This window comes from Rhopalosiphum padi, chromosome 2 (genome assembly GCF_020882245.1).
Source record: "Rhopalosiphum padi isolate XX-2018 chromosome 2, ASM2088224v1, whole genome shotgun sequence".
Taxonomy (NCBI): domain Eukaryota; kingdom Metazoa; phylum Arthropoda; class Insecta; order Hemiptera; family Aphididae; genus Rhopalosiphum; species Rhopalosiphum padi.
The window spans coordinates 56,543,726-56,565,114 of record NC_083598.1 but is presented as its reverse complement, the minus strand read 5'-3'; the positions used below and the strand labels follow the sequence as shown (position 1 = coordinate 56,565,114).

The 21,389-nt window shown below is 28.4% G+C and overlaps 3 protein-coding genes across 6 annotated transcripts; 1 reads left to right on the top strand and 2 right to left on the bottom strand.

Moving 5' to 3' along the window:
* Window positions 1–2,795: 2,795 nt before the first annotated feature.
* Window positions 2,796–7,615, top strand: LOC132922141 (phosphorylated adapter RNA export protein). Of its 3 annotated transcripts, none has more exons than XM_060985493.1 (7): window positions 2,796–2,955; window positions 3,079–3,287; window positions 3,709–3,783; window positions 3,850–4,091; window positions 4,981–5,072; window positions 5,159–5,360; window positions 7,365–7,615. In XM_060985493.1, the coding sequence occupies exons 1-7, from the start codon at window positions 2,917–2,919 to the stop codon at window positions 7,445–7,447; spliced, it is 942 nt and encodes a 313-aa protein (XP_060841476.1). In that variant the 5' UTR covers window positions 2,796–2,916; the 3' UTR covers window positions 7,448–7,615. The 3 variants fall into 3 exon arrangements, with proteins under 3 accessions (XP_060841476.1, XP_060841477.1, XP_060841475.1); XM_060985494.1 differs by having other exon boundaries at window positions 3,847–4,091; window positions 7,368–7,615; XM_060985492.1 differs by having other exon boundaries at window positions 3,847–4,091.
* A 1,403-nt stretch (window positions 7,616–9,018) lies between these two features.
* Window positions 9,019–10,500, bottom strand: LOC132922143 (6-pyruvoyl tetrahydrobiopterin synthase). Its single transcript, XM_060985495.1, has 3 exons — window positions 10,249–10,500; window positions 9,744–9,823; window positions 9,019–9,428 (listed from the first exon to the last, which is right to left on the bottom strand). Exons 1-3 carry the CDS (start codon window positions 10,305–10,307, stop codon window positions 9,151–9,153), a joined length of 417 nt encoding a protein of 138 aa, XP_060841478.1. The 5' UTR covers window positions 10,308–10,500; the 3' UTR covers window positions 9,019–9,150.
* Window positions 10,501–14,400: 3,900 nt separating this feature from the next.
* LOC132922994 (protein decapentaplegic-like) lies at window positions 14,401–19,854 on the bottom strand. Of its 2 annotated transcripts, XR_009661079.1 has the most exons (7): window positions 19,374–19,854; window positions 17,344–17,445; window positions 17,083–17,247; window positions 16,649–16,853; window positions 16,319–16,548; window positions 15,028–15,550; window positions 14,401–14,897 (listed from the first exon to the last, which is right to left on the bottom strand). XR_009661079.1 is itself a non-coding variant. In XM_060986760.1 (6 exons), exons 1-6 carry the CDS (start codon window positions 19,429–19,431, stop codon window positions 15,144–15,146), a joined length of 1,167 nt encoding a protein of 388 aa, XP_060842743.1. In that variant the 5' UTR covers window positions 19,432–19,854; the 3' UTR covers window positions 14,401–15,143. The 2 variants fall into 2 exon arrangements, 1 of the variants encoding a protein (XP_060842743.1); XM_060986760.1 differs by having other exon boundaries at window positions 14,401–15,550.
* Between the last annotated feature and the right edge of the window lie 1,535 nt (window positions 19,855–21,389).

Here is a 21,389-nt window from a genome sequence, read left to right as displayed (position 1 = left end):
TTCGAACACTTTATGAGTAAGAACTGAAAAGCAACTTCAAAGTTAACATCATATTTTGTATGATATATTAAATAATAGTCGAGGTACTTTCAAAATCGTTATGATTGATTTGCTTGATATAATGAGTGTTGTGACGCTATTATTAACTTCGCTAACACTGGTGGAGTGGGAAACTTGATAATTTTGACCACGCGGCGTCATAGTTAGGCTATTTCACAGCACCACTGCTTTTAGCTTACATCAAAGTCCTATAATATAAGAAGCATGTATAACGTATAAGTAAGGTTACATTGTAGTATACGTGAAAAGAACAACCGAATATAGTTTAGTAGATAAATTAAAATGAAGTAAAATAACGATTTAATTAAAAACGTATTAGTAAATTATAACAATCGAAGCGGCTAAGCAATAATTATAGCCTTCAGCAGAATTTTAAAATCAAATTGTTTTTTATAATAATTGTTGTTTAGAACAGTGTTTCCCAACTGGTGTTCCGCGGAACCTAAGGGTTCCGTCAGCCGGTGCCAAGGGTTACGAAAATAGGGTTCTGTGAGAAATTTGGGAAAATATAAATTAATTAATAATATTTTTGATTTGAATTATGATTCTAACATAGTCCATAGAATAGCTCCAAAAATGATATGGGGGTTCCACAAAACGTTCAAGCTCCTGCAAAGGTTCCGCGAGTAAAAGAAGTTGGGAAACACTGGTTTAGAAGGTTATAAGCCTATAACTTATAAGTAATAACGTTAAGTCTCTTTTGATCACCCAAGATACTGATGTCTTCATCCAGTCCATCCACAGTCGCCGTGACGTTTTTACCTATTCCACGTTTTCTCTGTTGCCAGTTGCCACATCTTTTGCCATCGTATAGTAGTTTTATTCAGACCAAACAACGATTTATTCCACATAATTTATTCTGAAAAGTAAAGTGTTTTTAAATACTGAATAGTGAATAGTATGTATTTTTGGACACACAAAGTTACGTAGTTACAAGAAATTTTTGATAAAGGTCAAAGAAGACATATAATTGTGTCTCTATCTCTAATTATAAATATAACTATTAATTTAATTTGATAAATATTTAATAGTTTGGGTTTTTTTTTATGATATTATTTAAACTGTCCGAACACTATTTTAGTGATTAGCAATGATTAGCATTTAAGCAATGATTTTTGTTACACGTTTAACGAAATTTTAAATGACGATAATTTACGACCATAGGAAACAATTAAATCTCCATCTAAAATTAATTAATTAATCGTAATAACATTTAAACTTGTTTACACAAAATATGTTTTTACACTTTTAACATAAAAATATTTCCTTAGATCCCTTTTTTAGGGTTTAGAGTAAAAAATTGAAAATACATTTTAATTATGAGATCTAATAAGTACACATTTTTTACTCACAAAATAACCCGTGGTTTCCTAGAAAATTAAATATTAGGTGTTAACAATATACATTTCATAATATGACCAATTTTGGTCACCAGACTTCTCCTTCTGATTTATTAGTGATTAGTGATTACCATTCTCGTGCCTCGGACCTCCGCTGCCTATATTCCGCGGGAGCAGTTCTCTACGTAGTTACTCTACCACCTGTCACTCAAAACCTTTACTCCGTTAGTCGTCAGAGCCATCCCCAGATATATATGTATATCTACTATACTCTAGAAACATATTAGGACTATAAAAGTCCACAAAAAAATTATTTGAATAAATTATATTAATTAGATATTCATTATTCATTTATCATTATAAAATTACTTAATTAAAATTTCTTTGTAAAAATTATTAAAAAAAATATTTTATTCATAAATAATCATTTTTTCAATTATGTTCTAACCACTTGGTAGGTATACTTAAATTTACTTACTAGTGACAAGTTTATAGTGTTTATTATACATAATAATATCTCGATTAAGGTTATTTTCATACAAAAGTACAAAACTAACAATAAGCACCTAGGGTAACATTAGTACTTACGATATATAGCACTAATGGCTACTATACTCAACCGCATATCATAGCAGTGTTAACAGTAATATTGTTTTTATATAATAATGTAAATAGGTAGTGTAAAATTAATACAAATAATTAAAATAATATTCATGGTTGATTTGCATTAATTACAATTTAGCATAAACTAATAATAAATAGCATGTTAATATGTAAATATTCCCAGAAACCCAGAAGTCGATAATGGTAAATTATATATTTACATGTAATAATTAATTTGTATATACTCACTTAGTTATAATAATAATAAATTATAAAATATTTTTTTTTATTAATTTTATTATAATAATTTAATATTTGAGTAATAATAGTTATGATAATTCATAATTATATACCTAATAAATACCTACAATTTTTTCTCAGACTTTTTTGCGTTTATCATGTATCTAAGTTGTAGTTTTGTAATTTGTTCCTTAGGCGCAACTAGACCTCTAAAACGTGGGATGCTAAAACTGTTGAAAGTTTACCAATTGATGGTATTTCACTAAAATAATAATAGTAAGGTATAAAAAACAAAGGGTGCTAAAGACCTTTTTGCTACCCCCTAGTTGCGCACTTGCGGCACTAAAGTGTTCAAGTCTTCAAGACTTATCAGTTATCTTATAAAATACAGTCGAAACGAATAAACGATATTTCTCTAGTATTTTTGTTATTATTATATATTTTTATTGGAAACGCAGTTTGAATACTTGATAATATTTATTACTCCATTGAGTACACACTACACATGGAAAGACCGATTTATCCATTTGTTTGATAGCAGATGTGATAACTATTCTATGCTTCTATTCATAATACAGTATGCTCTATCAGTGATGGTCGAATATGGTTGATTATTGAACGATTTTATTCGTTATAATTGTTGTATGATATTTAAATTTCTATTTCTCTTATAATGGATTTAAGATCTCCTGTTCTTCACTCAGATAATGAGGTAATGTACCTACAGTATACTTAGATTTTTTTTTACAATTAAGATGAACCACACAACAAATATTTTTATAATTATGTTTAAAGTATTAACTGTTGTTATAGCTCAAAGAATTTTGTTATTTAGTCCGTTTCAGATGTATTGGAATTGGATACAGACTATGATTTTGACAAGGTTGAAGAAGAGCCAACTACTACAACTGTTAATCATAAAATGGGGTCGGTTTGGAGAGATATTGTTGTTGGAGAACAGATGGAGGGATGCCTAACCCGTCTTGAAGTAACCACTAAGGCAGCTGCTTATACTGATATGGATGATCCAAACTATGAGCATAAGTTAGATTATAATTATTTTATTTACTAATTATTATGATATGTTTAAGACAAAGAGGATTTAAAAATTCCAATAAGTGAATAAAAAAAAGTTCTATTTTACCTATGAAAATACAAAACAATTCATTTTTATAGGTATGTACTAATTTTAACTTAAATTGTGAATCACACATTAATGTTATACCATGTGCACAATGCAAGCACTAATTACCTTTAAAATTAGAAAAAAATTATTAAATTGATCTTATAATTTTTATTAATATTTGAAGTTTCGATTTTATTACATTCAATTATACACACATTATAAATATATTAAAAAATTTTCTTTAACTTATTATAGTCTCAAATATCTCATTACTTATTTTATATAATAATAATAAATAATAATTAATATTTAGTTAAAACAAAAATTAATTCAATTCAGGAACAGTGGCCCAAAACGAAAACGAGATTTTTTATCAACTAAGTCAAATAAAAAGACTGAAAATATACTAGAGAGGTAAGTTTATTTATCATAAATGAAACATTAATTTGATGATATTAATATATAATTTTATTTTAGCAGAGAATATGATTTGGAGTCCGATCATGTTGTAAAGAAAAGATATTCACATGGAAATGGAGATTTTAAGAAATGTAATTATAAATATGGAAATACAAAAGGATTTGTGGAAAAAAGAACTCATAATGACGATACATCTAGGTGTAGAATATTGCCTGATATTTGTGATCCTGAAGAAAAGACTAATGATCAGTTTTTAGATGAATTGTGCACAAATCTTCATGAGCACAACAAGATTTTAATGTGTAAGTTAGGTTTAATATTCTTAGGTCTATTATCCTCCTAGTAGAGTTAACTAATCTAAATTAAATCTTAAACACAAAGTTTTTTTTTTTGATAATTTTATCTAGTATTATATAAACAGTCCTAAACAATTTAAATTATAACATTGACTCTATTATATGAAATTATATGTTGATTGTCGCTAAATTTGCATTTTAACACAAACATCTAATTTCAAATTAAGATCTCACGGCTTTAATAACTAAGTATCAGCTTGAGTCCCATCAATCAAATAATAAATACAATCTATTTTTATTCTTGTTTGAACCTTATAATATTGGCCACATAGGCTTAATAATATTAGTCACTAAGACACTAAGTCACTGTTAAGAAATTATATCTCAATTGATTAATTATACATATTATGCACATTTAATCAATGATTTTACCTACTATAGTCCGTGTTAGTATATTATTTTTCAGTATATTTAAGATAAAATATTAAAAAATTTTATCTTTTTTTTATTAATAGTATGAATATACTAATTGTATTTTAACAATTACATAAAATATCCAATTTTAAAAAATATACAAATTTTTTATAATATTATTCACATCATGTCATTATCATTTAATATTTTCAATAAAATAATATAATTTAAATGTTAAAATTTGAGTAAGACAAAATATCAATGTTAATATTACCCAAATACATTTATTTATATTTATTAAACTAATAAATTTGTAATAAATTATTCTTTAATTTAAAAATTGTTACTTGTCATATCATACTTGGTTAAAATATTAAATAATAAAAAGTATATTAATTTATGTTAATATTATAGTGTTCTGTAATCTATACTAATGGTTTAACAATGTTGTATATTAAATTTATTGCAATTTTTTTTATAGTATCCGTGTTATCCAAAATTGATAGGAAAATCATTCTTGAAAAATATAAGAAAACCTGTTTAATAGAAGCTAATGGTGGCCAAATGATAAAGGTTAAACAATCATTACATAAATAAATAATATTATATTTGAATTATTTGTTAAGAATTATAGTTTAGTTATTATAGTTTTGTTTTAGAATGGTAATCGTAGACGAACATCTGGAGGAATATTTTTTAATTTAATTAAAGAAGATAAGTCAATTCCAAATTCAGCAAAAAAAGATCTATTTAGCTGTCCTCAAAATGAAGAGATAAAAAAGAAAAAAAAGCGCGAGAAAATGAAACGTAAAAAAGAAAAATTAAGAAAATTACTTGCCAAGGATTTAACTAAGAAAGAAGGTATTTACTTTAAGATAATTAACCAATAATTTTTATTAAAACAGTATTATTATGTATGATAATAATACCCAATTTTATTCTTTCTCCTTATTATTAATTATATAGGTATTTTAAATTAGCAGTTTTTAAACTGTGGTCCACAAGTGGTTCTGGCTTATACACATAACATGAGATATTTTGTAAAAAAAAAGTTTTTCGAGAGAAAATAGAAATCATGAACTCCCCTCACCAAAATCTTTTTTACAAAATGTTAAGTATCACTACTTTAAACAATTTTTCTTTACATTGATAAACTTAATAAAAAGTAAACAAGTTACTAATTTATTTATTTTTTAAGTGAATATTTTAGGCTATCTATTTATTTTAATAAGCAATGTTACTACCTATGGAACTTTGGAAGAGTACACTTTGTAGGGGAGGGGGGTCCTTAAATTTAACATTATTGTTCAGTAGTCAATATAATTTTGTAATCAACGGTTTTATTACATAATCTATATGTGTATATATTTTTTTGTTTACAATTTTATTTTATGTAATAATGTATATTATGTATTAATTGGGCGATTATCAGGACTCATACGTTTATAATAACAAAGAGCTCTTAAAAACTTAATGGTATCCTAATTTTTTTAAATTTCAATCTCGAATAAATATATACATTCTTTAGTTCATACTTGTTTATTATAATTTTTATTAGACTTAATTCATAAACTAACATAAACTTAGAAGTCCCGATAATAACCCTATTATTATTCATTTCATGCACATTGTTGAATAAAATGCAAATAAAAATGGTACACAAAATAATAAATATATATTATGTTGTATGATATGTAAAAAGCATTGACTACAAAGTCATATTAATACGTTGACTGCCATGCGGCCGCTGGCATCCACAAGAATATTTATCGTGGGTACGCCAAGGAAATTTTTCAGTGTCATTATAAAGTTGTATATTAAATATTATCAAATTTAAAAAAAAAAATGTTAAAATTATGTTTATTACATTAAAAAAATTGCAATTATTCCAGCTACGCCACAGCACATTTTCTAGATCATTATTGTAGCACCACGGAAAAGTTAATTATATAAATCTAATTTAATTTCTATGAATAATATGGTGCGGCAGCCAGCAGTCTAAAAATTATCAATATCTAATTATTTTCATATGGACTCTGGCAATCAACGTGTTAAAAAAAACAACCATAATATTAAATTATACAATGCACATTGTACACTGTTCCGTGTGTAGTGAGATAGTATATGGTCTAATATGACAATGATTCATGAAGTTGTTTTATTAAAATCATTTACACAAAAAGAAATAGAACAATTTTGAATGTTATCTACATGTGATGATAAGACCAACCAAAAAGTACATTAATATTTAGTAAACAAAAAATTTTGAGAAAAAAAATAGTAACTAACTGATTTACTTTACAAAAATTTGTTCTTACTAAAGTAAGGTAAAAGTATTGTCGTTTATCATTTTTATTAAGGAGAAAGAAAACAGTTAGGTATTATTACTACAAATAATAATGAATTAACAATAACTTCAAAAATTACAAAAAAAAATTTAAATGCCCAATAAATAAAAAAATCAATATTATACCAAATATGCTGAACAATTTGAAATATTCATTTATAAGCAAAATAAAATTTTATAAGCCCAGTGAACTCTGTCACTTGAATAATAATTTTTGTTAGCTAACATTTAATGTGACTGAGGAAGATTGATATGGAAATGTATGAACTTACTATAGTAGTATAGTTGGGCTCACGAAAAGTGATTCATCGTTTCTAATGGCAATTTTTAATTGGTGATTATTAAACACAGTTGAGGTTGTTGGCACACCATGACCTGCGAGTCCCTGGTCCTTAAAATATTTTAATTCTGCCCATCGGCCACCAGTGCTCACTTTTAGTACATACATATAAGCTTAATAATAAATAAAAAAAAATGAATTCTTCTTTCTTTTTATTAAAACTTAATTATATTTTCAGCAGATGTTTTGAAAACATTGAATGAAGAATTAGAAACATTACCATCAAATCGTACAATAGTAAATGAGGAGTTATCTGATTAATTAGTTATAAATATATTTGTCATAATGAAAAACAACTTTGTTTTTTTTTATGGGCATAATATGTACTGTCAATTTTTTTCAAAAATTAAATTGAAAAAATAATGTATTGCATGTATTTTAATTAGATTTAATTGATTCAATTTGTTTATTAAATAATATATTCATTAATTATTGTAAAAGAATTTTTTAGCCTAAAACATAATAGGTTTCTGTATATTTAGCATGTTATGAACTAAGATACCTAAATAAGATTGATAATATCATATTGTAATCAAATTTAAGTTTTGAGTTGAAAGATATCAAGTAAAGCGTCTATGTAAATTACATGGTCAAAATAAGCATTTTAGCTTAAACACATTGGCGGTAATCAGGGAAGAGGGCTTAAGAAGACTAAGCCCTCCCCAGAAGTTTAAAGTACAGGTCTTAGCATTATATAGGTGTAATGAGCATATATTGCTCAGCCCCCCCCCCCCCCCAGTAATTTCACCAAATTTTCGCTTATGCTTGAACATCATTAATTAAAAAGCCAGCTTAATTTTTATTATAATTTAAATTTGTTTTTGGGAAATTACAATATTGTCCTGGATCACTTATCCAATGATGAAGCCTAATGATAGTAAATAATAAATAATTATTATTCATTATTCTCTTTTATAAGAAAATTTGAATTATAATAACAATATAATCACTTTTTAATAATAATTATTATATCGTTTAACAACTTACCAATATTGTTGACCAGTTTTTAATTTTTTTTAAATTACGTTGAACTAGCAGCTGCAGTATTTTCATAATAATTTATAAATCATTAAAAGTACTTTTTTAATATTAAGTAAAGTTGGCTACAAAAAGGCTGTTATGTTAAATTTATTTTAAAATGAAATAGAAACGATATATCAGAAACTTTTTTAATATTTTTTTTTTAGTTTCATTAAAAACACTGAAAGCATTCACCAGTCGTATGAGCATGTAGGCTACATGTTTGATACAATGATACCACTATCATATTAAATAATTCGTAGTTTTTTCTAAACTCAGGAGATTAATGAAATTATAATGGTTACCTTAATTTTTTTAAATTTTTTTACCAAAACATTAAAATAAATTAAAACATGAAATATTTGTAATTCTTGTCCTTGTGAATCTTATTAAAAAACCAGCATTATGAAATCTCCATTATTTCTGGAGATATCGCAATGGGTAAATCCTCACGGGAAAACATGTATATTATATAAAAATTAATATAGTTTACATTTGGATTTATTAAATAACTAGATAATTTCCTTTTAATGATTGTTAAGATAATTTAGATCAACTGCAATCATGCAGTATTCATTAAAAGGGTCTTAAAAATACCATAGAGACTAGTATAAACTGATCTAAAAAAGATTAATAAAAAGACTTATATAATGGTTTTCCCATTATAATAGTGACCTTGTTATTTATAGTAAAATATAATTTTGTTTATTTGTTGAACATCATATTTTATTTGGGTATTAATCTTACATGTAAATCTTATTAAACGATATAAATAGGTACATTTAATTGTACACAATATAAAAAAAAATTGATTATGGAAATAGTAAATAGAATTTTTTTTTTTTATTTATAATAAAACAAAAATAATTTTTTCTTTATTAAACTACAAAAACTTAAATTTTATGAAAAAACAATTATTATTATTATGACTCAAAAATAATAAATTATTCACCTTTATAAACAACAATATTTTTATCCGTTTCAAATAATTTAACTTTATATAATAGATTAGGATTATGCATGACATCTTTCAAACTTTGCCATATAAAAATTGCTACATTTTCCGTTGTACTAACATGATCTTTAAAGTAAGGTACATCCATATCTAGATTCTTATGATCCAATGGCTCCATTACAGCAGCGTCAATATACTTTTTTAAGTCGGCCACATTCATGACCATGCCAGTATTTTCATCAATTAGACCCTTAACTGTAACTTCAACTGTAAAAATAACAATTAACAATATAGCTATAAGTAATAATCTAACAAATAATAATTTCATAACTAATATTAGTTAGATAATAATTAAAATATTAATTACTATAACGTTGGGTTTAATGAAAAAAATATAGATTGCAAATATTCAATAATAAAATGGTAGGTAGGTACATCAACTGTATATCTAGGTAACTTATTAGTTATTAATAATGTACTTAAAGAAAATATGTTTCAATATTTAAAAATTGTTATTGTAATAGGAAATTATTTTGAATATATAGAGAATAATTTTTATAGAAAAAATAACATTTTAAATACCTTTATAATTATGTCCATGACCATTTTTATTGTTACATTTACCAAAAATTTTTACATTTTCCTCATTGCTTAAATTGTTGCTGAAATATATAATAATTATCTTATAATTAAATAATAATTCATATCGACTTTTGGATGCATCCAACAAAACATATATTTTTCTTTACTAATTTTAAATATTTTTATTAGGTACTTAATTAGTAGGTAGGTATTTGATATTATAATATTTAATACTAGGAGACTATTTTGATTAAATAAATATCAATTAACACTTAAATTAATATAAAACATAGAAATATAAAATAGGTACTTTTAATATAACTATTAAAAATATAACAATATTTATTAGAGTAGGTAATGAATTAAAATTGAGTAAATCTGTATAAATATCAATGCAAAGAAATGCAAATAGATCCATTCTTTCTGTAATTATAAAAGACTCATCATAAATTTCGTGCCTACATTATTATACAAGGAATTTATTATGAACATGAATACCACCCACCTGTGGAGCCGATGACAAGAGCTAAACTTCTCAACTCGAGTTATGTTGGCTAAAGGCATTGTTTTAGAATAGCTGTTGATACAGATACAGTAGATTTCAGATAACTGTGTAGATACGAAGTACTATAACTACCTACTAAGTAGCCACTGAGAGTACTGGCTACTGACTGGCAACTTGCTGCTAAAGTGCTAACTACTGACCAGTTTACAGTTATCGCCACGCCTGCCCTGACGAAAAAAACGACCAGACGAAATCGGAAATTTAATATTTATCAAGAATCGATAGAATGTAATCCAACGAAACAACACTGCCATCTAGTTGATCAGTTTATGTCACAAATGTACAGCAATGAGAGGATTTTACACCCCAGCACCCTTGACCCAGGTCCCATAATATAAACTACTAACTAGCTAACATTTATTTTTTATAGGTCTTTAAAGTAAAGGCCCCATCAGAAGGTATATACCTAGTAGATACCTAGAAGTATTTAAAAAAATTAAAATAGACATTTCAGTCGAGTTTTCGATATTATTTATGATATCGCACTTAATCGCAATCCTCTATAACAATATTATCCCAGTAAGTATGGTACTATATGGTAAGTACTAGTCACTAGGTATTAGGTATGTAGGTACCCAAAATCCGACTTTAATTTCCGTATAGTTACGCGACGTCAGCATGACACACTTACGATTTGTTTTAGTTTTAATTTATATTTCATGTTCATAAATCATAATGACATAATATATCATATAATTATATAAGAGTTATAAATTTACAAAGGACTTACATAATAAGGTATTAAAATACATACATAATATTATATTTTTATAAATACTAGAATAGGTACACATGCAACAGACATATTATATTTTGCTATATAGACTATATTGCCCAAACGTATTACTTACCTATGGTTTTGTCTTTTGTGTCCAAACGTGTTGCGTAAGTTGCTTTGGAAAAAATACACAAACGTGTTGTACCCATATTATGATGTATAGGTATTTACTTGGTAGTAAACTTAAAATATTCTTGAATATTTAAAATAATAAAAACGCCTTTTTTAAATACCAGGGCAACTTATTCAATCCGTTGAAAGCGGGATGCCTAACCATAAACTATCTGGCATCAGGCATCGATTTTCACGGGATATGACTAATAAGTAATAAGTAGGTACTCAAAACACCCACACACGGATACGGGCATATGGCCATACTAAGCTTTACTAAACTTAACATTTTTTATACAAAAAACACTTCAAACAAACACCGAACACCGGAACATTGTCCAAACTTCACCAATGTAGGATTGCCTGCGTAAATGCCTAGTATTGACATGTAGTGACTAGATTTACCTATTGCACTGGCACTGTATCCAATCTTCTGTAGATAAATTTCAAAAACTGAAATCGATTTTCACTAGAAATTACTGATAATTTGAGATTCTAAATTCGCTTTCAACTTTAGCCTTTTGACTGTCAAAAAACATCAGACAAGTGCCAGAAAATCGTATACCTGGGCATCCAAGTTAGGTTAGTTAATTTTTCAGTTTTCACCGTTACACATTATATTATTATCTTCTATACACAAGGATGTTTACAAAATATTTAAACCAATTTAAACTTAATCAATAGCCATAAATGCCGAGTTTGTATTTATTTTTTACAGAGAACAATTAAAAAAAAAATTGTAATTGTGTTTACTACAATATGACACGAGTCTACGAGTCTATGTAATATTTACATTTTATACCGTTTGATAACGGTACGCGTATTGATTTAGGCATAGGTAAGTAACTAGTAAGTTATTAAGTTAATATTAATTAATGGTAAGTGGTAACAACTATACCTAAACCTAATAATTATTATTTCATAATATGTTATGTTTTTGGAAAAACTAATTCAACATACCGTATTTCTAATAAAAATATGATTTGCTAAATGATAATAGTATCTAATTATACAATATCCTTAGAAATGTCTCCTCTCAGGATCGTTTTTTGTACATACAATATTATATTGACCCCCTTGGTTTCTTTTTTATTAGTCCGGTAAATTCGCAATTGATGCTGACATTTTTGGGATAATACCTAAATACCACGTACGTATTAAGTATTTAGTTGTTAGTATAGTATCACATTGATTTTGAACATGTATATGATATCTAATGCCCCGAGACCAGGGTCGTACTGATACATTTACTATCCTAAGGCAGAACTTTAGTAATGTGCCCCCTAGGTGGTGGGAGTGACACATTTGCAGATTTTATTATTTCTTATAAGTCAGAAAAATCTGAAAATTTGTATTTAGGTTTTGAGCAAAATAAGAAATACATTTTTTTAGCCACAAGTATATAATTCTCAACATTATGTCTACGGATTGGTGAAAAATATTATACTGTCAAAAATAGTTTTTTTTAAGTTAATCATTTAATATTTTTGCATCCAAGGTAAGCGCCTAGTTACAGCTCTACCTAAGACAACTATACCTACTCTGTGTTTATATATATATATACATCACAAGTTATATTAGAAACTGTATACTAGAAAATATTGAAATTCTTTTAAGTTTTTCAGTATTAAAGAAAAATTGAATCTGTCTGGATTTTTTTTTAAATTACGTAATAGGTAGGTGGCAATCGAAAAATGGTAATCTATACGCGAGTCTTGTTCTAGAATATCACGTTTATATGGTTTCGATAAAAACGTTATATATGTGTAGGACATTGCCTTTTAAACGGCTTTAACTGTACCTACTGACTATATTGTATTATATTCATAGATAGTGAAAACGAATTGCTGAAAGTATTAAATGACAAACTAAAGATTTTTATTATTACTCCCAAACTAATAGTTTAAAAACAAGCAATTATAATATTTTTCCTTGGATCTTTTTTTTTATTTATTAAGTTATTGTTAGTTATTTGAATAATTCCTTTTTAAATACAAGTTACGTATGTGCTAGATAACTAAACTAATTCAATACATTAATAATATGTTGTTATGTTTATGTAATATAATATACTATGTGCTGTACTACAATTAAATGTATACAATATAAGATATTAATTGTGTAATTTTTCGTGGTAAGTTTATAATACATGAAATATACATATATCTATATGACTATATGGCCATAGGGTGATGTCACTCATGTGTATATTTATTGTACAATAATAATAGTAGCATAAGAAATATAATAAAATATCTCATAGAAATCTATCGATTCTTTTTTTGTTTATCATAGGTATTTAAGTTATTTAAGTTAATATGCGTTAATAAATTTTATATGTCTAGTATCTACATGTTTCTTCAATTATTTTTGCATTTTCTATTACGTTGATTATTTTCTTTCGCTGCTTTTTAAAGTGCATTTTCCTGGTAGTAATCTTAGACATAATATTGAAACGGTGATTGCTAATTGTTTTACTTAAATATTTCAACAACTTAATCAACATCTCATTAAATACAACTTTTATGCGATAAATAGGTATAGAATTTTTCCAGTTATACAATTTATAATGATTTCTAGTTGAAGATAATGGATAAAATTTAAAAAAAACGTAAAATATAAATAATTCCTATTCGATCATTTTAAAATATTACACGACTTAAAGTAGCAACTGATGCAAGCATAGCGCCATTCTTTTCTTTCCTGAAGATTTTTAGGAGCAGAATTTGTCTCTTTATTTTAGACTGCTTACTTCTTACTTCTACATTACTATTTACTGCATCGATAAAATTTAATCTAAGAACATTAAATGAACCTTTTTCGATATCAATATTATTATTTGCTCATAATCGTATTGATCAAATTATTTTATAATATGTATATTAATATTTTATATTAAATAAATACTTTATAAACACAAAATACTTAAATTCCTAATACTTTCTCAGTAACTATTTATTATGTACATATTTTAGCTTCAAGCCAATTATTTCGTAATAACTTTTTCACACTTCCACTGTAATACGCATTAGGTATATTATCCACAGAAAAACTAAATGGTATATAAACGGTTATAAATATCTGCGAAATATTGTTTGAATGAAGAACAACTATACGTTTGTGGATCATGTCACACACTGACACTCAGAACTTGGCTATAATTCATAAATCAAAATTACAAAACAAATAAACCACAGTTTACAATGCAATTATATTTTTTATTTTAATATATTATACATAATTATATTTATTCAAATACAGTATGCTCCATGGCCCATGCAGTACCATTTAATAAAACAATAACGAAAACAAATGATAAATAAATAATTTAAATAATAGTAGGAAATAGTAACAACAATTCGTGTTAGGATTTTTTATTTTATAAACGTAATGTCTAAGACACAATCGTCGTGAATCATGATTCATGATTATTCAACATTAAAATTGAATCGTATTTTTTTGGACTAGACTAATAATTTATTTTTTTTACAATTATGCCCATTTTCAGGTAATTACACTTATTTTTCTATACACATTATTATTAACATGGTATTGACAAAAAAAAAAAGTTGTCTATTTATTTATATTGATTTCGGTCCGGGTAGAACAGAAAAAATAGGTGTTTTTTTTTAAACGTTTGGCGCCGTCACCGCTATATACCGAATTTGACTTTGAGGAAGAGCGCACACGCACTCGCACACTGCAAATATTATACACGGCATCGTATACATTACGTATTATTGCGTATATATCGACCATTTCCGTGTCAAAAACGAGACACGGTTTTACCTTACGTAATAATAGAATAACATATTATGACGTATACACACCCGAGGGTTTATTGCACACACGGCCGGCAAACTGTAGCATCACGCAGTGCGATGTTGTTGGATCGGAAAGTAAAAAACACCTATCATAATATTATTATTGTATCCGACAGCCGGTCTCATCTGCATCCGCATTCTTTCACGATCATTTCCGGGTAGTTCTTCACCACCAACTTGCCGTCGTCGTCCACGTAGAGAAGCGTCTGCGAACTGAGCTCGGTCGGCACGCAGCACGCCCGCGGAACCGCCGCCGGGTTGTACGAGTTCATCAGCGTCTGCATGACCGCGTGGTTGGACGCGTTAATGTGATTGGCCAACGGGAACGTGCACTCCCCGTGGCAGTAGAACGCTTCGTAGCCCGGCGGCGCCTGAATCCAATCGCTAAACCCGACATCCTTGAAGTCCACGTACATCGAGTACCGCTGGCAGATCTTCTTCTTTTTCGTTCTCTTCGGCGGCCCTGCTGCCGGCTCGTCGGTCGACCGTTTGCTCCGCCGAATCATTCGTTCCAGCGTGCTTTTCTCGCCTGAAAACAAATAACCGTTAAAAATCACGCGTTATTATATTATTATTTATTGATATAGTATACAAATATAATTAATAATGCCCAACAATATTTTTGTTATACGCGTATATGCTTCGTAATATGTCTATTTACTGATATTGTATTTTCGAAGGACGGTCGGAACGAGCGTTGAAGTTATTATAGCACGGGCGCGGAGACGTATTCAGAAATGTTTCCCTAATGGCATGGTGGGGGGGTGTATGGGGTACTTGTCGCAATCGCCATTTACCATTAAAAAGATTATAGTCGCAAACTCGCGAAGGAAATAGTTCTGGCGGCAAAATATAATCAGTGGTGTTCCCATGAATTTTTTTGAGAGTATACTATATCATCAAATACGCATGTATTATGGATTTATGGGTATACGCAGTTACCCATAATATTGAAAAAAAATCTTGAGAGTATACGGCGTATATGTAGTATACCCTATGGGAACACCCCTGAATATAATACATTTTTGATAATACGGACCTTAATAGTTTATAAACATTGACGACTTACGAGACTACCCTTCGGCCGACTTTATTATACGAGGTCATAGTAGTGGCAGTAGTGCTAAATAATTTTGTGTTAGGATTTATTAAATAATAAATTGTGTTTAAAAACATTGAGCAACTCTCGCGCTTATATCGCACATGTCTAAACTATTTTTTATTTACTTATTATCTAGCTACGCAAAAAATATCAAATCGAGTTAACCGTATATAGTTAGAAGAGCATTGTTCTTACTTGTTCCGTCATCGGTGTAGACCAACAGCAATGTCTTTTCAGGTGATACGAAATCGAACACGCTGAGCAAATGTGTGTGACTACCAGACTCCGTGACGCATTGTACTAGCATACCATGGTTTTCTTTGAAATTGTTCCTCGACAGTCTCTCTATAGCAGGTGTTACGTCAAAACTGATAACTTCTGACTTTGAAACTTTTGACATATTGATTGATTTCGAATCGATAATTCTACATGAATACAAATATTAAACGAATAATGATTATTAAAAAATAAATGTGTGTATATATTATATATTATCTATGCAATAATTTGTCCGCTTATATTTACCTGAGAATAGGTTTTGACAGGCCCTTCGTGCCGGGTTGGACTATATCATGTATAAGTACATGAATAAATTCTTCATTTCGAAGTTCTGTATCGTATATCATTGTAAAACGGACTTCAGCAGCTTTAACCTGATCTCGTTCTGGTATAGAATCTATATCGAACTGTAGCCTATATTTTTTAGATTTAACATTATTTGGAGTTGATCCTATAAAAAATATAATCGTAATAATTATTCTCATCATTTATTAAGTATATTCTACTAAAATATATTAGCTCAGGATAATGTAATATTCAATATAAATTAGTGTCAAACTTTTTTATTTTAATAAAATGTTTAAAGATACAAAACATAAATTATAACTTGTTTTTAATATAGGCATAATCGTTTTTATAGATAAATAAAATGTAAATATATATATAAACATCGTAATTACCTTTGTTGGAATAAGTCCTAGCAGTATTAGCAGACGTTGTGTGCAAACCAGGAAGAGGAAAATGAGTGGTCATAGCATTGTTTTCTTCTAATATTGATTTATACAGTTCCATTGTGACAGACGGTATCTTCATATTTTTTTCTACTACAGGTCTTCGGGTTAAACCTTTGTAATAAAACAGGAATTTAATATAATGATTTAATTCGAGCATGCTGGAATTTATTATTACAATAATACATTTATTGTAAAAATTGTACCTACCTAATTTTGTAATTAAATTATTTTCTACTTCTTCGTATCCGGCGATGGCTGCCAATCCGGTGTGTAGCATAGCCAACAACATTAGTAAAATAATCATTGTATCTAAATTAAAAATATTTGATAAGTAAATTATTATTAATGGTGCACAAAATACGCATACGCAATATATTATTTAAAAATTAAATATATAGCCACTAACTACTGATTTTAAATAACATATGAATTATATTTATGTATAATAAAATACTATATACATTTTATATTAATTATTATACATTTCGTCCATTTCGACTAAATTTATTTTGAATAATAAGAAATTTGACAGATCAGTGATAAGATTGTGTAAAATGGTTCTACTATTATTTATTTATTTATTTACGTACCATGAATATATTAATTCTATATTGGAATGTAAGAATTTTAATGGGAGGTATAGAAGCTAATTACCTGCAATATATATATATATTTTTGTGAATGGAAATTTGTTTTTCGTTTATTTAAAAAGATGCAGAGTTCCACAAAAACGTGGATTCGCGTTCTTTACAATCATGTTCGACACAAATCTATCATACTTTAATTATGTATTATATAATTAGTTATAATTTTCATCGGTTGCTGTTTTTTGAATTTTATTCTACATAATACCAATATAACACAGAGGTAAAATAAATTTTGCTTTCGAATTAAGTGATTCTATTTTATGTATTTTGTTAGTATACCTCGTAAGTTTAACTTTTTAGTTATTAGTTGCGTAGCTTAGGTGTTCTGTATTTATACAATTGTGTTATCTACTTACAAATATAACTTAAAAGTGTATTAAAATGTATGTTAATTTCCGATTATTAGTTCAATTTCTTTGTTAATGGCTATGGTGATTTTGATGCGGGAACCCCTCTCTCATCTGAACTTGGTTAATTTAAAATAAAAATATTACAAAATAATAATTTAAGGCAATTATTATACTACTTTTAAAATATTATAAAAATATAATAAAACGTAAATATTCTTAAGCACGCATATGAGTATGGTGATAAATACAATTTTTTTTGTATATTTTAATGTCTCATGTTACTATATTCTTTCCTTCCCTGTTTAAAGTATTATCAATCCACTACTGGTTATTAGTGATATGTTTGTATTTGTATTTAAGATTGTGTTATTCAATTAATTTTAAAGCTGTATTTTATGGTATGGACTGTAGGTAAAATTATATTAATTTATCTTTATTTATCAAAGTTGTTTCTATAATTTTTTAATTGAATACCTACTGGGTTACGTTATTATGGAAGTAATGCTTATAAGGTATTTTAATTTTAGTTTCAAGTATTATATAAATTCTCCAGTTGATCTTGGCATTTGTCAACCGTTACGACTAAAAAACACAGTGGGTCGAAAACTATATGATATTAAAAAAAATATTATAATCCCGTGGACTAAAATAGAAAGTCAGTTTATGATATGATTGTATATTTGTATATTGTATGTAAAAAAACCGGAGTTTTTTTTTAAATCGTTACGGTTACGAATGCCAATAGATGAACTAGACAGGTTATATAGATGGTATTATTGTAATTAATTACTAAACACATATTATGTATCAATATCTTCTGATAACACGTAGGTACCTATTATCCATTTGTACGTCTTTATTTATTTTTTAAATAATAAAATAATATTGAATACCTATAGATGCGTACGTCAACAGGAAAAAATATTCTTAAATCTAGCTAGTGAAACAGTACAGACAAAACCAATTAGCATAGTGTTTCAAAAAGTTAACCACTATTATATCTGTACCGGCTGTACCTATCTATATTCTATTCAATTGGTTATAAACTAATAAGTAATAACTTATAATACAATTTCTAGTTGGTACCTCTATAGCATTGATTAAATATATTAAGTGTCTATAGGTACATACTACATACTATATACCATCATATAATATTATGCGGTGTATACCGTTGTGCTACATGTCACATGATATTGCATATTATTATGACAATTAATAAAGAATGATGGTGGCTTACCTGTTGTGGCGATTGACGATGTCGATGGATCCGATGACGTCGTTTCAGAAAAAACCATGTGCGAACGAATCAAGTCGACGATACAGATATTACATGATTATTTACAACATAAAAAAAATGAATGAACGAACGAACAGACGTCGTGTGACACGCACTACTTTACCGTTTAGGGCACCAGCTACTGCTCTATAATATTATTATCGTACGTAGATGTGTAACTCGTCACGTAAAATATTTTATTGTCGTGTGTAGAAGAGTCTCGAAGCGAAATTATATATGAAAACACGTATGGCGTACAAGAAACGCGCGACGTTGCTGCCGCACAAATAGCAATATACGCACGACCGAACAGAACAGGAGATGATAGTGAAATGATGACCGCAGGGTCTTCGGAGGGTATGCCGGTCCATTGTGTACGTTGATAAACATAATAAAATAACACATATATACCTAAGCCGTCACACGTGTGACCGACCGACCGGCTGGCCGCCGCCGCCACTGGAAATCGGCAGACAAACGGGCGTCCGAATGCATCGGGCCGGGTGGGGGATCGTCCGCGGGGTGTGCGAGTGCGTGTGTGTTCAGTAGTTTTGGGGGTGGGGGTGGGGGAGTCGATGGACATTAGGGCGTGGTTTTCTTATTTCTGGAAACCAGATTTCTCGGCGGCAGCGATATATAATAATAATATGATATAGGTATACGAGGTATAGGTACTTATAATAATATATTATTATGTAGTACCTATACTACAATGTATATCATACCTATATAGTATAGTTATACGCGCACACGCGCACACATAGATATACGCTCAACGTGCCGACAACAAGAGTCTTGTATTTTATCCCCCGAATTTGAAAAACATCCCTACACGGTTTTGCCGCTGTTTTTGGACGATTGTTTTTACACGCGTTCGTACGTGTGCGTATACGTTCACCGCCGCGTAGATATAATAATTATATACCACGCGTATTCCGCACGGATTCACGCGACGGTATAACACGCGTCTAATATTTACGCAGTGAGTTACGTATAAGATATAACTGTATGAGTAAGTGTGATAAGGTCGAGTTGGAAAAAGTAATGTAATAGAGAGTTATGCAAAAATGTGATCAACGCGCCTACACATCACATGCACTCCCGCGATGACTCACAGCGATGACCAAAACGTCAGTCTTTTCTTCAAATTAAACATTTATGATTTATCATTCTTAATACCTTCGGCAACACGACCATCACGACCATCACGACGATTCTCCGTAGTCCGTAGATATTAAAATAATACTAATTGTGTAACGACTGCAATGAAAATACATTAAATACTACATTATAATATTGATGAAAATTGAAAGTATATACCGTATGGTTAATACACGTGTATTTATTTTACGTACATTATTAAGACTTCAGAGTTGTAATTTAAACGTGTAATACGTATTATCGTTAAGAATTTTTGTATTAAATATATTTTTGTATTTTGGCGGTTCTGATTTTTCATTATGATCTAATTTGGCTAAGATCGTGAATTTCTTAAAATAGGTACTTATGAAATATTATTACGATGATACTGTTGTACTACGGTAAATTGAAAGCGTATTATGATATAATACTCTATATATAGGGCTATAGACGCTAATTTGAGTTGGTAATAAATTGACAATAATAATAATAATAATATTACTGAGACGAATTACTACAATAATACTGAGGTATTATTGTTGGAATATTTATGAAAAACGTTATTTGCTGTAATACACCGTTCCGTTAAGTGTCTTAGACACTAGACTGCTCGACGCCAATGTACAGCTGCTTCTAAGTAAAAACAGATGTGTATAGGCCAGCGGGCGGTCAGGGTGGTATTTTTTTTTTGATCCTTTTTATTATGGAGTACTACGAATGGCGACAAAGGTCAATTTGTTAAGTCACTGATAAATGTTGGTGCCACGCAGTCTGTAGCTATAGGATATATATGGCGGCAAACATTTGACAATTGTGACCCTGACCCTAATATAATAT